Raw genomic sequence first — 15,667 nt, forward strand, 5'->3', positions numbered from 1 at the left:
GTACATATATAATTATATACAGGAGATACCCAGGTTATACCGGCTGTACATATATAATTATATACAGGAGATGCCCAGGTTATGCCGGCTGTACATATATAATTATATACAGGAGATGCCCAGGTTATACCGGCTGCACATATATATATTATATACAGGAGATGCCCAGGTTATACCAGCTGTACATATATCATTATATACAGGAGATACCCAGGTTATACCAGCTGTACATATATAGTTATATACAGGAGATACCCAGGTTATACCAGCTGTACATATATAATTACATACAGGAGATGCCCAGGTTATACCGGCTGTACATATATAATTATATACAGGAGATGCCCAGGTTATACCGGCTGTACATATATAATTATATACAGGAGATGCTCAGGTTATACCAGCTGTACATATATATATATATAATTATATACAGGAGATGCCCAGGTTATACCAGCTGTACATATATAATTATATACAGGAGATGCCCAGGTTATACCGGCTGTACATATATAATTATATACAGGAGATACCCAGGTTATACCGGCTGTACATATATAATTATATACAGGAGATGCCCAGGTTATGCCGGTTGTACATATATAATTATATACAGGAGATGCCCAGGTTATACCGGCTGTACATATATATATTATATACAGGAGATGCCCAGGTTATACCAGCTGTACATATATCATTATATACAGGAGATACCCAGGTTATACCAGCTGTACATATATAGTTATATACAGGAGATACCCAGGTTATACCAGCTGTACATATATAATTACATACAGGAGTTGCCCAGGTTATACCGGCTGTACATATATAATTATATACAGGAGATGCCCAGGTTATACCGGCTGTACATATATAATTATATACAGGAGATGCCCAGGTTATACCAGCTGTACATATATATATAATTATATACAGGAGATGTCTAGGTTATACCGGCTGTACATATATAATTATATACAGGAGATGCTCAGGTTATACCAGCTGTACATATATATATATAATTATATACAGGAGATGCCCAGGTTATAGCGGCTGTACATATATAATTATATTCAGGAGATACCCAGGTTATACCAGCTGTACATATATAATTACATACAGGAGATGCCCAGGTTATACCAGCTGTACTTATATAATTATATACAGGAGATACCCAGGTTATACCAGCTGTACATATATAATTACATACAGGAGATGCCCAGGATATACCGGCTGTACATATATAATTACATACAGGAGATACCCAGGTTATACCAGCTGTACATATATAATTACATACAGGAGATGCCCAGGATATACCGGCTGTACATATATAATTACATACAGGAGATGCCTAGGTTATACCAGCAAGGTTGACTAGATATTAGAGGCTGTAAGTATACAATTGCGCCCGCGTTGCTGATACGCGGCTGTGGGTTGGAGATGGCGGTGGGCGCGGGTGGTATGGCCGTTACCAGTGCAGCGCTGGCAGCAGCAGATGTGAGATGATGTTACACAGCTGGAGTCGGGCATGACGGGGAATTAATGCCCATTAATGTGTAACAGAGACGTTGCCTTGTCTGCCGCACTCACAGATCTGGCAGCAGCGGCCACTTAAAGAGACAGGCCGGCACTTGACATCTAAATGCGAATGTGATCGCAGCGACACTCTGGCAGTTCTCATGGATCATTATATGGAGTCTGACGACTGCGGGGAAAGAACAATAAAATATTAAAGCTGTTCTCCTAATAATCAGTCTGCAGAGGAAATGATCACATGAAGCCTGAATAACTAATATTCCAGAAAGTCTGATAATCCAGCACTCGTACTAACAGCTGAAGATTTGCTACAATTGTATCCAATCTAGACAAGCTTCCCCAGACTGATGTTGTGATGTCTCACAGCTGAGGGTCTGTTACTGTTGTATCCGGTCTAAGTGGGTGATAAATCCAGAAGTGGTGACGAGTTTCTATTAGACTTTTCCTCTGATTGTTCCTCTCCGGGTTTTGGCTACAAATACTGATGTGAAATACTGACCAAACACTGACCGTGAGAATGTGGCCTGAGTAACTTTCACACGTCAGTATTTGGTCAGTATTTTGCATCAGTGTTTGTAGCCAAAACCAGGAATGGAACTTACCGAGAAAAACTGTGATGATTCCTGACTCCTGTTCTGTGCTTTGGAGATGCTCCTGGTTTTGGCTACAAACACTGATGTGTGATCGAGGCCTGAACTAGACTGATACAATGTAAGGGCAGTGTCACACGTCCAGATAATTCCGGTACCGGAGCTATCTGTGTCCGTGTGTACCATCCGTGTGCTGTCCGTGTTTGTGAAAAATTATTTTCAATGTTAACCCTTTGACTTTTAAAAACGCACATGGACAGCATCCGTGTGCGGTACGTGTTTGCACAGACCCATTGACTTGTATGGGTCCGTGTGATCCGTGCTGTTGCACAAAAACGGACATGGCAGCGTATTTTGCACACGGACACACGGTCCATGAAAACACGCTGACATCTGCAGAGACACATTCATTCGAATGGGTCTACGTGTGTCAGTGTCTCCGGTACGTGAGAAAACGGTCACTACACGTACCGGAGACACTGACGTGTGAAACTGCCCTTACTGAGTGGCCTCCTGAGAAGTCCACACTACATCTATTATAAATATATATATATATATACACACATACACACATTTTGTTTTGCTGAAAAATCTGAAAATAAAGCAAAGTTTGGCACAAGTCTCGGTGCTATTTACCGATTTTAAGGTCCAAATGCGCCAAAATTCTTAAATGGCACAAATCACTTGAACTATCTTTTTAAGACGGTTCTAATAAATGTGGGCTAAAGCCTCGACCCTGCAACCAGCCAGTGACCGTCCACTAAAGTCTTGTGGTCGCGGCTGGAGCACGCCTTATAAAATGATGGAACGTTTGGGATAAGAGCTCCATTGTCCTGTGTGAGAAATCTCTGCACGATGATCCATAATCCCGCAATCTCCCTAATTACTTACTGTAGTCTGATTGAGACTAATTTACCGCTGGAGGAATATCGCTGTTACAGGAGGTAATTAAGTCGGAGCGTTCTGTAATTAACGCAAGTGACATTTCCCGCGTGTAAACATTGAGGGGCGCTCTGCGGTGCGGAGCATCATCCCCCCCTACTATTACATCCAGGCCAGGGTGGAATCAGTGTGACAATGTATCACAGCGGGGGTCAGAGTTCTCCAACAATGTAACACTGTCACCCAGAGCAAAACTCGTGTAACGCACAGACTGATCATGCTACAGAGTGGCGCTTGTCTGGACCGGGAATCAGCAGACAAGGAGGACTCTTGGATTTGCCCAATTAAAGGGGGTTTCCACTTTCAAAAAAGTGATCCCCAAGTGATTGCACATAATTAAAATACTAAACCCATAGGGTTCTCGCCTTCCCCTGGTCCAGCACCCGACACTGATCTGCTCGGTGGATCATGTTCACTGTAGGCCGCAGAGATCTTGTGTCCGGAGATGTGACGTTCCGGGACCTGGGACATGTCACCGCCTGCTGCCGCCCCGATGACTGCACCGCGCGGGGCCACGCTTCATTTGCTGTAATTAGGTGAGTTTGGAACCAGAGCAGATGCCGACACTCAGGATGTGGGGGCGATGGATGAGGGTCCGTGCAACAATCACATCTCATTAATCATCAGCGCCAACAACCAGGCTCCAAATACAACCGGCTCTGTGATAAATGGAGGCTCCAACTGCTGTCATTACATGGAAAAGGGGTGAGGGGTCCAAGAGTCTGCACCAAGGAAGGCCAGCGGCAGGCGTAACGGGGGAACTCCGAAATATACGTCACATGGCAGCCCGACCACCAGTGAGGCTGCAAATCATGAAGATGTAATCACGAGTCATCATATCAGTGATGTCATAACCAGGGCTGGGGCTGGAGTATAAGGGGTGTGGTCTCATTATTATACCAGTGATGTCATCACTGGGAGGCGGGGCTGGAGTATAAGGAGTGTGGTCTCATCATTATATCAGTGATGTCATCACCGGGAGGCGGGGCTGGAGTATAAGGGGTGTGGTCTCATCATTATATCAGTGATGTCATCAAGGGTGGGGCTGGAGTATAAGGGGTGTGGTCTCATTATTATATCAGTGATGTCATCACTGGGAGGTGGGGCTGGAGTATAAGGAGTGTGGTCTCATCATTATATCAGTGATGTCATCACCGGGAGGCGGGGCTGGAGTATAAGGGGTGTGGTCTCATCATTATATCAGTGATGTCATCAAGGGTGGGGCTGGAGTATAAGGGGTGTGGTCTCATTATTATATCAGTGATGTCATCACTGGGAGGTGGGGCTGGAGTATAAGGAGTGTGGTCTCATCATTATATCAGTGATGTCATCACCGGGAGGCGGGGCTGGAGTATAAGGGGTGTGGTCTCATTATTATATCAGTGATGTCATCACTGGGAGGCGGGGTTGGAGTATAAGGAGTGTGGTCTCATCATTATATCAGTGATGTCATCACCAGGAGGCGGGGCTGGAGTATAAGGGGTGTGGTCTCATCATTATATCAGTGATGTCATCAAGGGTGGGGCTGGAGTATAAGGGGTGTGGTCTCATTATTATATCAGTGATGTCATCACTGGGAGGTGGGGCTGGAGTATAAGGAGTGTGGTCTCATCATTATATCAGTGATGTCATCACCGGGAGGCGGGGCTGGAGTATAAGGGGTGTGGTCTCATTATTATATCAGTGATGTCATCACTGGGAGGCGGGGTTGGAGTATAAGGAGTGTGGTCTCATCATTATATCAGTGATGTCATCACCGGGAGGCGGGGCTGGAGTATAAGGGGTGTGGTCTCATCATTATATCAGTGATGTCATCAAGGGTGGGGCTGGAGTATAAGGGGTGTGGTCTCATCATTATATCAGTGATGTCATCACCGGGAGGCGGGGCTGGAGTATAAGGGGTGTGGTCTCATCATTATATCAATGATGTCATCACCAGGGGCGGGGCTGGAGTATAAGGGGTGTGGTCTCATCATTATATCAGTGATGTCATCACCAGGGGCGGGGCTGGAGTATAAGGGGTGTGGTCTCATCATTATATCAGTGATGTCATCACCGGGGGCGGGGCTGGAGTATAAGGGGTGTGGTCTCATCATTATATCAGTGATGTCATCACCGGGGGCGGGGCTGACAACCTCTCACACATGTACACAGGCAGGTTGTCAGCAGTAATCTCTATAGACTTACCCGTGGATGGCGTGGATGGCGTGGCTTTCGTAGTGATATCGCCCCTCTTGGTGCCGGATGTCAATAGGGAACGGAGTGTGGAATGTCGGGAAGAGATGCGCTGCGTCTACAGAGAAGGAAACAGCGGGAATTAGAGGAAACCGCGTCCAAGAAATGGCTTCATATAAACGTAATTATCAATTGTATTTCTATCGCACCAACATATTCCGCAGCGTTGTACAATAAGCGAGGATTTGTACAGACAATAAAGACATTTCAAAGTAACAGCGCGGTCAATAATGATACAATGTTTCCATCTGTGAATATCATCTCGTAATCTGGCTCAGATCTGTGGCTTCACATGGAGCGTCCATTATACACCCGCAAGGCAAGGAGGCAGCAGTGACGGGGTTACTGAGTGAGCAGATGAGCAGACCCCAGAATGCGCTGCCCCCTCACAGATTGTCTCCTGTAGAACAATGTGAGGATTATCTGACCCAGGATCCAGTGATACAAACACCTGTCCTACATTCTCCACCCAGTGCAGAGGCACAGCTGCTGTCCGGCACTGATAACGGGGTGGAACATACAGTAGAGGAGGTTATATCAGTACTGGAGCGTTATAAGAGGGGCTGATATCAGTCACATATGGTGTAATGTCTGGGGGTTATATCAGTACTGGAGCGTTATAAGAGGGGCTGATATCAGTCACATATGGTGTAATGTCTGGGGGTTATATCAGTACTGGAGCGTTATAAGAGGGGCTGATATCAGTCACATATGGTGTAATGTCTGGGGGTTATATCAGTGCTGGAGCGTTATAAGAGGGGCTGATATCAGTCACATATGATGTAATGTCTGGGGGTTATATCAGTACTGGAGTGTTATAAGAGGGGCTGATATCAGTCACATATGATGTAATGTCTGGAGGTTATATCAGTACTGGAGCGTTATAAGAGGGGCAGATATCAGTCACATATGATGTAATGTCTGGGGGTTATATCAGCACTGGAGCGTTATAAGAGGGGCTGATATCAGTCACATATGATGTAATGTCTGGAGGTTATATCAGTACTGGAGCGTTATAAGAGGGGCTGATATCAGTGACATATGGTGTAATGTCTGGAGGTTATATCAGCACTGGAGTGTTATAAGTGGGGCTGATATCAGTCACATATGATGTAATGTCTGGGGGTTATATCAGTACTGGAGCGTTATAAGAGGGGCTGATATCAGTCACATATGGTGTAATGTCTGGGGGTTATATCAGTACTGGAGCGTTATAAGAGGGGCTGATATCAGTCACATATGATGTAATGTCTGGAGGTTATATCAGTACTCGAGCGTTATAAGAGGGGCTGATATCAGTGACATATGGTGTAATGTCTGGGGGTTATATCAGCACTGGAGCGTTATAAGAGGGGCTGATATCAGTCACATATGATGTAATGTCTGGAGGTTATATCAGTACTGGAGCGTTATAAGAGGGGCTGATATCAGTGACATATGGTGTAATGTCTGGAGGTTATATCAGCACTGGAGTGTTATAAGTGGGGCTGATATCAGTCACATATGATGTAATGTCTGGGGGTTATATCAGTACTGGAGCGTTATAAGAGGGGCTGATATCAGTGACATATGGTGTAATGTCTGGAGGTTATATCAGCACTGGAGTGTTATAACGGGGATGATATCAGTCACATATAGAGTAATATCTGGAGGTTATATCAGTACTGGAGTGTTATAAGAGGCTGATATCAGTCACATATGATGTAATGTCTGGAGGTTATATCAGTACTGGAGCGTTATAAGAGGGGCTGATATCAGTGACATATGGTGTAATGTCTGGGGGTTATATCAGTACTGGAGCGTTATAAGAGGGGCTGATATCAGTCACATATGATGTAATGTCTGGGGGTTATATCAGTACTGGAGCGTTATAAGAGGGGCTGATATCAGTGACATATGGTGTAATGTCTGGAGGTTATATCAGTACTGGAGCGTTATAAGAGGGGCTGATATCAGTCACATATGGTGTAATGTCTGGGGGTTATATCAGCACTGGAGTGTTATAACGGGGATGATATCAGTCACATATAGAGTAATATCTGGAGGTTATATCAGTACTGGAGTGTTATAAGAGGGGCTGATATCAGTGACATATGGTGTAATGTCTGGAGGTTATATCAGTACTGGAGCGTTATAAGAGGGGCTGATATCAGTCACATATGGTGTAATGTCTGGAGGTTATATCAGTACTGGAGCGTTAGAAGAGGGGCTGATATCAGTCACATATGGTGTAATGTCTGGAGGTTATATCAGCACTGGAGTGTTATAAGTGGGGCTGATATCAGTCACATATGATGTAATGTCTGGAGGTTATATCAGTACTGGAGCGTTATAAGAGGGGCTGATATCAGTGACATATGGTGTAATGTCTGGAGGTTATATCAGCACTGGAGTGTTATAAGTGGGGCTGATATCAGTCACATATGATGTAATGTCTGGGGGTTATATCAGTACTGGAGCGTTATAAGAGGGGCTGATATCAGTGACATATGGTGTAATGTCTGGAGGTTATATCAGCACTGGAGTGTTATAACGGGGATGATATCAGTCACATATAGAGTAATATCTGGAGGTTATATCAGTACTGGAGTGTTATAAGAGGCTGATATCAGTCACATATGATGTAATGTCTGGAGGTTATATCAGTACTGGAGCGTTATAAGAGGGGCTGATATCAGTGACATATGGTGTAATGTCTGGGGGTTATATCAGTACTGGAGCGTTATAAGAGGGGCTGATATCAGTCACATATGATGTAATGTCTGGGGGTTATATCAGTACTGGAGCGTTATAAGAGGGGCTGATATCAGTGACATATGGTGTAATGTCTGGAGGTTATATCAGTACTGGAGCGTTATAAGAGGGGCTGATATCAGTCACATATGGTGTAATGTCTGGGGGTTATATCAGCACTGGAGTGTTATAACGGGGATGATATCAGTCACATATAGAGTAATATCTGGAGGTTATATCAGTACTGGAGTGTTATAAGAGGGGCTGATATCAGTCACATATGGTGTAATGTCTGGAGGTTATATCAGTACTGGAGCGTTATAAGAGGGGCTGATATCAGTCACATATGGTGTAATGTCTGGGGGTTATATCAGTACTGGAGCGTTATAAGAGTGGCTGATATCAGTCACATATGGTGTAATGTCTGGGGGTTATATCAGGACTGGAGCGTTATAAGAGGGGCTGATATCAGTCACATGGTGTAATGTCTGGAGGTTATATCAGTACTAGAGCGTTATAAGAGGGGCTGATATCAGTCACATATGGTGTAATGTCTGGGGATTATATCAGTACTGGAGCGTTATAAGAGGGGCTGATATCAGTCACATATGGTGTAATGTCTGGGGGTTATATCAGTGTTGGAGCGTTATAAGAGGGGCTGATATCAGTCACATATGGTGTAATGTCTGGAGTTTATATCAGTACTGGAGCGTTATAAGAGGGGCTGATATCAGTCACATATGGTGTAATGTCTGGAGGTTATATCAGTACTGGAGCGTTATAACAGGGGCTGATATCAGTCACATATGGTGTAATGTCTGGAGGTTATATCAGTACTGGAGCGTTATAAGAGGGGCTGATATCAGTCACATATGGTGTAATGTCTGGAGTTTATATCAGCACTGGAGCGTTATAAGGGGGGCTGATATCAGTCACATATGGTGTAATGTCTGGAGGTTATATCAGTACTGGAGCGTTATAAGAGGGGCTGATATCAGTCACATATGGTGTAATGTCTGGAGGTTATATCAGTACTGGAGCGTTATAAGAGGGGCTGATATCAGTCACATATGGTGTAATGTCTGGGGGTTATATCAGTACTGGAGTGTTATAAGAGGGGCTGATATCAGTCACATATGGTGTAATGTCTGGGGGTTATATCAGTACTGGAGCGTTATAAGAGGGGCTGATATCAGTCACATATGGTGTAATGTCTGGGAGTTATATCAGTACTGGAGCGTTATAAGAGGGGCTGATATCAGTCACATATGATGTAATGTCTGGAGGTTATATCAGTACTGGAGCGTTATAAGAGGGGCTGATATCAGTCACATATGGTGTAATGTCTGGGGGTTATATCAGCACTGGAGCGTTATAAGAGGGGCTGATATCAGTCACATACGGTGTAATGTCTGGAGGTTATATCAGTACTGGAGAGTTATAAGAGGGGCTGATATCAGTGACATATGGTGTAATGTCTGGAGGTTATATCAGTACTGGAGCGTTATAAGAGGGGCTGATATCAGTCACATATGGTGTAATGTCTGGGGGTTATATCAGCACTGGAGTGTTATAACGGGGATGATATCAGTCACATATAGAGTAATATCTGGAGGTTATATCAGTACTGGAGTGTTATAAGAGGGGCTGATATCAGTCACATATGGTGTAATGTCTGGAGGTTATATCAGTACTGGAGCGTTATAAGAGGGGCTGATATCAGTCACATATGGTGTAATGTCTGGGGGTTATATCAGTACTGGAGCGTTATAAGAGTGGCTGATATCAGTCACATATGGTGTAATGTCTGGGGGTTATATCAGGACTGGAGCGTTATAAGAGGGGCTGATATCAGTCACATGGTGTAATGTCTGGAGGTTATATCAGTACTAGAGCGTTATAAGAGGGGCTGATATCAGTCACATATGGTGTAATGTCTGGGGATTATATCAGTACTGGAGCATTATAAGAGGGGCTGATATCAGTCACATATGGTGTAATGTCTGGAGTTTATATCAGCACTGGAGCGTTATAAGGGGGGCTGATATCAGTCACATATGGTGTAATGTCTGGAGGTTATATCAGTACTGGAGTGTTATAAGAGGGGCTGATATCAGTCACATATGGTGTAATGTCTGGGGGTTATATCAGTACTGGAGCGTTATAAGAGGGGCTGATATCAGTCACATATGGTGTAATGTCTGGAGGTTATATCAGTACTGGAGCGTTATAAGAGGGGCTGATATCAGTCACATATGGTGTAATGTCTGGGGGTTATATCAGTACTGGAGCGTTATAAGAGGGGCTGATATCAGTCACATATGGTGTAATGTCTGGAGGTTATATCAGTACTGGAGCGTTATAAGAGGGGCTGATATCAGTCACATATGGTGTAATGTCTGGAGGTTATATCAGTACTGGAGCGTTATAACAGGGGCTGATATCAGTCACATATGGTGTAATGTCTGGAGGTTATATCAGTACTGGAGCGTTATAAGAGGGGCTGATATCAGTCACATATGGTGTAATGTCTGGAGGTTATATCAGTACTGGAGCGTTATAAGAGGGGCTGATATCAGTCACATATGGTGTAATGTCTGGGGGTTATATCAGTACTGGAGCGTTATAAGAGGGGCTGATATCAGTCACATATGGTGTAATGTCTGGGGGTTATATCAGTACTGGAGCGTTATAAGAGGGGCTGATATCAGTCACATATGGTGTAATGACTGGAGGTTATATCAGTACTGGAGTGTTATAAGAGGGGCTGATATCAGTCACATATGGTGTAATGTCTGGGGGTTATATCAGTACTGGAGCGTTATAAGAGGGGCTGATATCAGTCACATATGGTGTAATGACTGGAGGTTATATCAGTACTGGAGCGTTATAAGAGGGGCTGATATCAGTCACATATGATGTAATGTCTGGAGGTTATATCAGTACTGGAGCGTTATAAGAGGGGCTGATATCAGTCACATATGGTGTAATGTCTGGGGGTTATATCAGCACTGGAGCGTTATAAGAGGGGCTGATATCAGTCACATACGGTGTAATGTCTGGAGGTTATATCAGTACTGGAGCGTTATAAGAGGGGCTGATATCAGTCACATATGATGTAATGTCTGGAGGTTATATCAGTATTGGAGCGTTATAAGAGGGGCTGATATCAGTCACATATGGTGTAATGTCTGGGGGTTATATCAGCACTGGAGCGTTATAAGAGGGGCTGATATCAGTCACATACGGTGTAATGTCTGGAGGTTATATCAGTACTGGAGCGTTATAAGAGGGGCTGATATCAGTCACATATGGTGTAATGTCTGGAGGTTATATCAGTATTGGAGCGTTATAAGAGGGGCTGATATCAGTCACATATGGTGTAATGTCTGGGGGTTATATCAGCACTGGAGCGTTATAAGAGGGGCTGATATCAGTCACATATGGTGTAATGTCTGGGGGTTATATCAGCACTGGAGCGTTATAAGAGGGGCTGATATCAGTCACATATGGTGTAATGTCTGGAGGTTATATCAGTACTGGAGCATTATAAGAGAGGCTGATATCAGTCACATATGGTGTAATGTCTGGAGGTTATATCAGTACTGGAGCGTTATAAGAGGGGCTGATATCAGTCACATATGGTGTAATGTCTGGGGGTTATATCAGCACTGGAGCGTTATAAGAGGGGCTGATATCAGTCACATATGGTGTAATGTCTGGAGGTTATATCAGTACTGGAGCATTATAAGAGGGGCTGATATCAGTCACATATGGTGTAATGTCTGGAGGTTATATCAGTACTGGAGCATTATAAGAGGGTTCTGACTTCTTAAGTATCAGTAATAATTATCCCATTCACTGACAGCAATCAGAGCTAGTATATGAGAACTTTGCTGGGTTCCTGGTATCTCCTGACGCGGTTAACCCTTCGTGCCCCGCGCCCTGTCCCCTGGGCCCCGGTAAGGAGAACATGTGCTTGGACAGCGGCGGTGAAAGTTGCTGAGTGTTTTATTTTCTCCTGGAACAGGAAGTCCTCGGTAATAAGAATAATATTCTTCAGGCCGAGTCATTAAAACTAGATTTTCTGTCTTAAACCGAAGGCAAAAAAAAAAGAAATTACATTTGAGGAAACAGGAAATTCCTGAAGAGCCGGATCAAGAAAAAATAACTAAGCTGATCCCGTCGCAGCCACAAAGACTGACCCCAAAATGGGACCCCAAAGTCTGAGCGTGAGCTCTGCAGCCAAGGGGAATCACAGTGGTTCTGGTGTTCACAGACAGATTGTGCAGCGCCATCGCCGGCGTCCATCACTGGATCTGATCACAACTACACAACCCAGAGGATTTCACCAGCATACACTGCAGACCCTATGGGATCCGTGACCAGCATACACTGCAGACCCTATGGGATCCGTGACCAGCATACACTGCAGACCCTATGGGATCCGTGACCAGCATACACTGCAGACCCTATGGGATCCGTGACCAGCATACACTGCAGACCCTATGGGATCCGTGACCAGCATACACCACAGACCCTATGGGATCCGTGACCAGTATACATCGCAGACCCTATGGGATCTGTGACCAGTATACACCGCAGACCCTATGGGATCCGTGACCAGTATACACCGCAGACCCTATGGGATCCGTGACCAGTATACACCGCAGACCCTATGGGATCTGTGACCAGTATACACCGCAGACCCTATGGGATCCGTGACCAGTATACACCGCAGACCCTATGGGATCCGTGACCAGTATACACCGCAGACCCTATGGGATCTGTGACCAGTATACACCGCAGACCCTATGGGATCCGTGACCAGTATACACTGCAGACCCTATGGGATCCGTGACCAGCATACACTGCAGACCCTATGGGATCCGTGACCAGCATACACTGCAGACCCTATGGGATCCGTGACCAGTATACACTGCAGACCCTATGGGATCCGTGACCAGCATACACTGCAGACCCTATGGGATCCGTGACCAGTATACACCACAGACCCTATGGGATCCGTGACCAGTATACATCGCAGACCCTATGGGATCCGTGACCAGTATACACCGCAGACCCTATGGGAACCGTGACCACCATACACTGCAGACCCTATGGGATCCGTGACCAGTATACACAGCAGACCCTATGGGATCCGTGACCAGTATACACCGCAGACCCTATGGGATCCGTGACCAGTATACACCGCAGACCCTATGGGAGCCGTGACCAGCATACACTGCAGACCCTATGGGATCCGTGACCAGTATACACCGCAAACCCTATGGGATCCGTGACCAGTATACACCGCAGACCCTATGGGATCCGTGACCAGTATACACCGCAGACCCTATGGGATCCGTGACCAGTATACACCGCAGACCCTATGGGATCCGTGACCAGTATACACCGCAGACCCTATGGGATCCGTGACCAGTATACACCGCAGACCCTATGGGAACCGTGACCAGTATACACTGCAGACCCTATGGGATCCGTGACCAGTATACTCTGCAGACCCTGTGGGAGCCGTGACCAGTATACACTGCAGACCCTATGGTATCTGTGACCAGTATACTCTGCAGACCCTATGGGAGCCGTGACCAGTATACAATGAAGTCCTTATAGGATCCGTGACCAGTATACACTGCAGACCCTATAGGATCCGTGACCAGTATACTCTGCAGACCCTATGGGATCAATGACCAGTGTAGGATGTATAAGATTCACTGAGCAGTATACAGTTCACTCCATCATCTGATACGCAGATCATCGTGTGTGCAGCACTAACATAATACAGAACCTAAGGGATTCTCTCATCAGTACACAATGCAAAACTTACATCTGATAATCAATAAAAATACAAAATTTTGGTGTAAATTTGTGACCATTAGAAACCGGAAAATGTGTGAAATCTGTGAAGTCATCTGACTGTGTCCAGTATACCGGATGGGTGTATCACCACCAGTGTGCGGCACAGAGGACAATGTGTCCAGTAATCCGCAATGTCTGACAATCCGGCAGCTCTCCTCGTACTGGAGGAATCGGACGTCTCTTCCCACCTGTCAGCTGTTTAAGAAGTGGCGATATTTCATTTTAATTGGGTCGCTGTCGCCTCCTGGCTGGTACACCTGTGGTAGCTGGTATCTCACACCTCCAGAAAAAGGGGAACGGAAAAAATCCACCAAGAATTGGGACAGAGCTTAAATTAGTTTTATTTCTGCAGATCAGACAGTTCTGGGGGATATTAATGTTCACACCATGATGGCAGATGTGCACGAAAATGGGGGCCACATCCTTATAGCGACATTATAAAGCCTCCCAGACACGGCAGCGTATACCTGCTGAACATGTAAAATAAAGTCCTCTAGATCACAATGTGGAAAATAACAACTTTCTGCCATCTGTATCCAATATCCTTCTATTTCAGATCTATCCATTATCGATCTACTATTCATCTTATTCGATTTATTAGTAAAATGGAAAGACTTTGCTGTTTACAATAAACCAATGAGACAAGAACAATGCAAATCGCTGAACACAACTAATATAACAAGTGGCTTCTCCAAATCCGGCACAAGGAGCCACTTTTCCTGACTTCTCAGGATTATTCACCCCTGATGGAATCCTGATGAGCGCATTTGTCTCCAGCTTCGGATGTAATAATAAAGAGACTATAACCAACCATGAGAAGGACACATCAGATACCCGGCCTGTCTGTGGGGTTGTTGTGACTGTGACAATTGATTACATGTTAGAAACAAGGCAAAATGAAGAGAGGGGTCCAAAAAGTTGAGAAAAGATCATTGTGCTTAAGCCTGGAGAAGAATAAAAAGAGACAGCACGATGACTGTTCCTGGAGCTACAGCTGGTAGCAAAGTGCATTTAGGAACATTGACTACAATACCTGGATGTGGCAGGAAGATGAAGATGTCACCAGATTCCTGCGGAGGCAGTCACCCTCCAATGACTGCAGAAGAGCTGCAGCCAAGTTTGGTGGCTGTGGGCCCCGTGGTCTCAGCTTCTCAGTTTGCACAGTATTGCACTTACTAAATGTTGGCGGTCACCATGACTGGACTCCAGGATATCCCCTTTACTAACCCAAAAGAACAAGAAACGTCACCTCAAATAGGCTCCAAATCATAAATATAATCACAAAAAAAAATCTAGAATTCTGCTCAGTGGAGCAAAAAAAAAAAAAAACGAAAACAAATGTGGAACTGTTTGTTCTTATAAATCAAGGGTGTCTGGAGGAAGAATGAAACATCCACTGAAAAGTATACCCTGCCTACAGTGAAACATGGCAGAGGCTTGTAATGCCTTCAGTGAAGCATGGTGGGGGCTTAGTGATAGCTACAGTGAAGGACTCCATGGGCTCTGTGATGTCTACATTGGAAAACAGTGGGAGATGGTTGATGTCTACAGTGAAATCTACTGTGGAGCTCAACAGGGGCTCAGTGATGACTACAGTGAAGCATGTCCGGGGCTCGGCGATGACTACAGTGAAGCTTAGTGATGGCTACAGTGAAGCACTGCAAAGGTTCGGTGATGTCTATAGTGAAGCATGTCAGGGACTCCGAGATGACTACAGTGAAGCATGTCGTGGGCTCTAAAGTATGATG

General features: G+C 44.9%; 1 protein-coding gene across 3 annotated transcripts in view; it reads right to left on the reverse strand.

The window, feature by feature from the left end:
• GLI2 (GLI family zinc finger 2) overlaps positions 1–15,667 on the reverse strand; it is a 160,143-nt gene that overhangs the window by 38,112 nt on the left and 106,364 nt on the right. For all 3 annotated transcript variants that reach the window (XM_073545311.1, XM_073545312.1, XM_073545313.1), the window contains one exon: positions 5,259–5,364. In XM_073545311.1, coding sequence (XP_073401412.1) covers positions 5,259–5,364 — 106 coding nt within the window. The remainder of the gene's footprint in view (positions 1–5,258; positions 5,365–15,667) is intronic.

The sequence above is a fragment of the Dendrobates tinctorius genome, unplaced genomic scaffold (genome assembly GCF_039654945.1).
Source record: "Dendrobates tinctorius isolate UK_male_01 unplaced genomic scaffold, ASM3965494v1 ptg000143l, whole genome shotgun sequence".
NCBI classification, from domain to species: domain Eukaryota; kingdom Metazoa; phylum Chordata; class Amphibia; order Anura; family Dendrobatidae; genus Dendrobates; species Dendrobates tinctorius.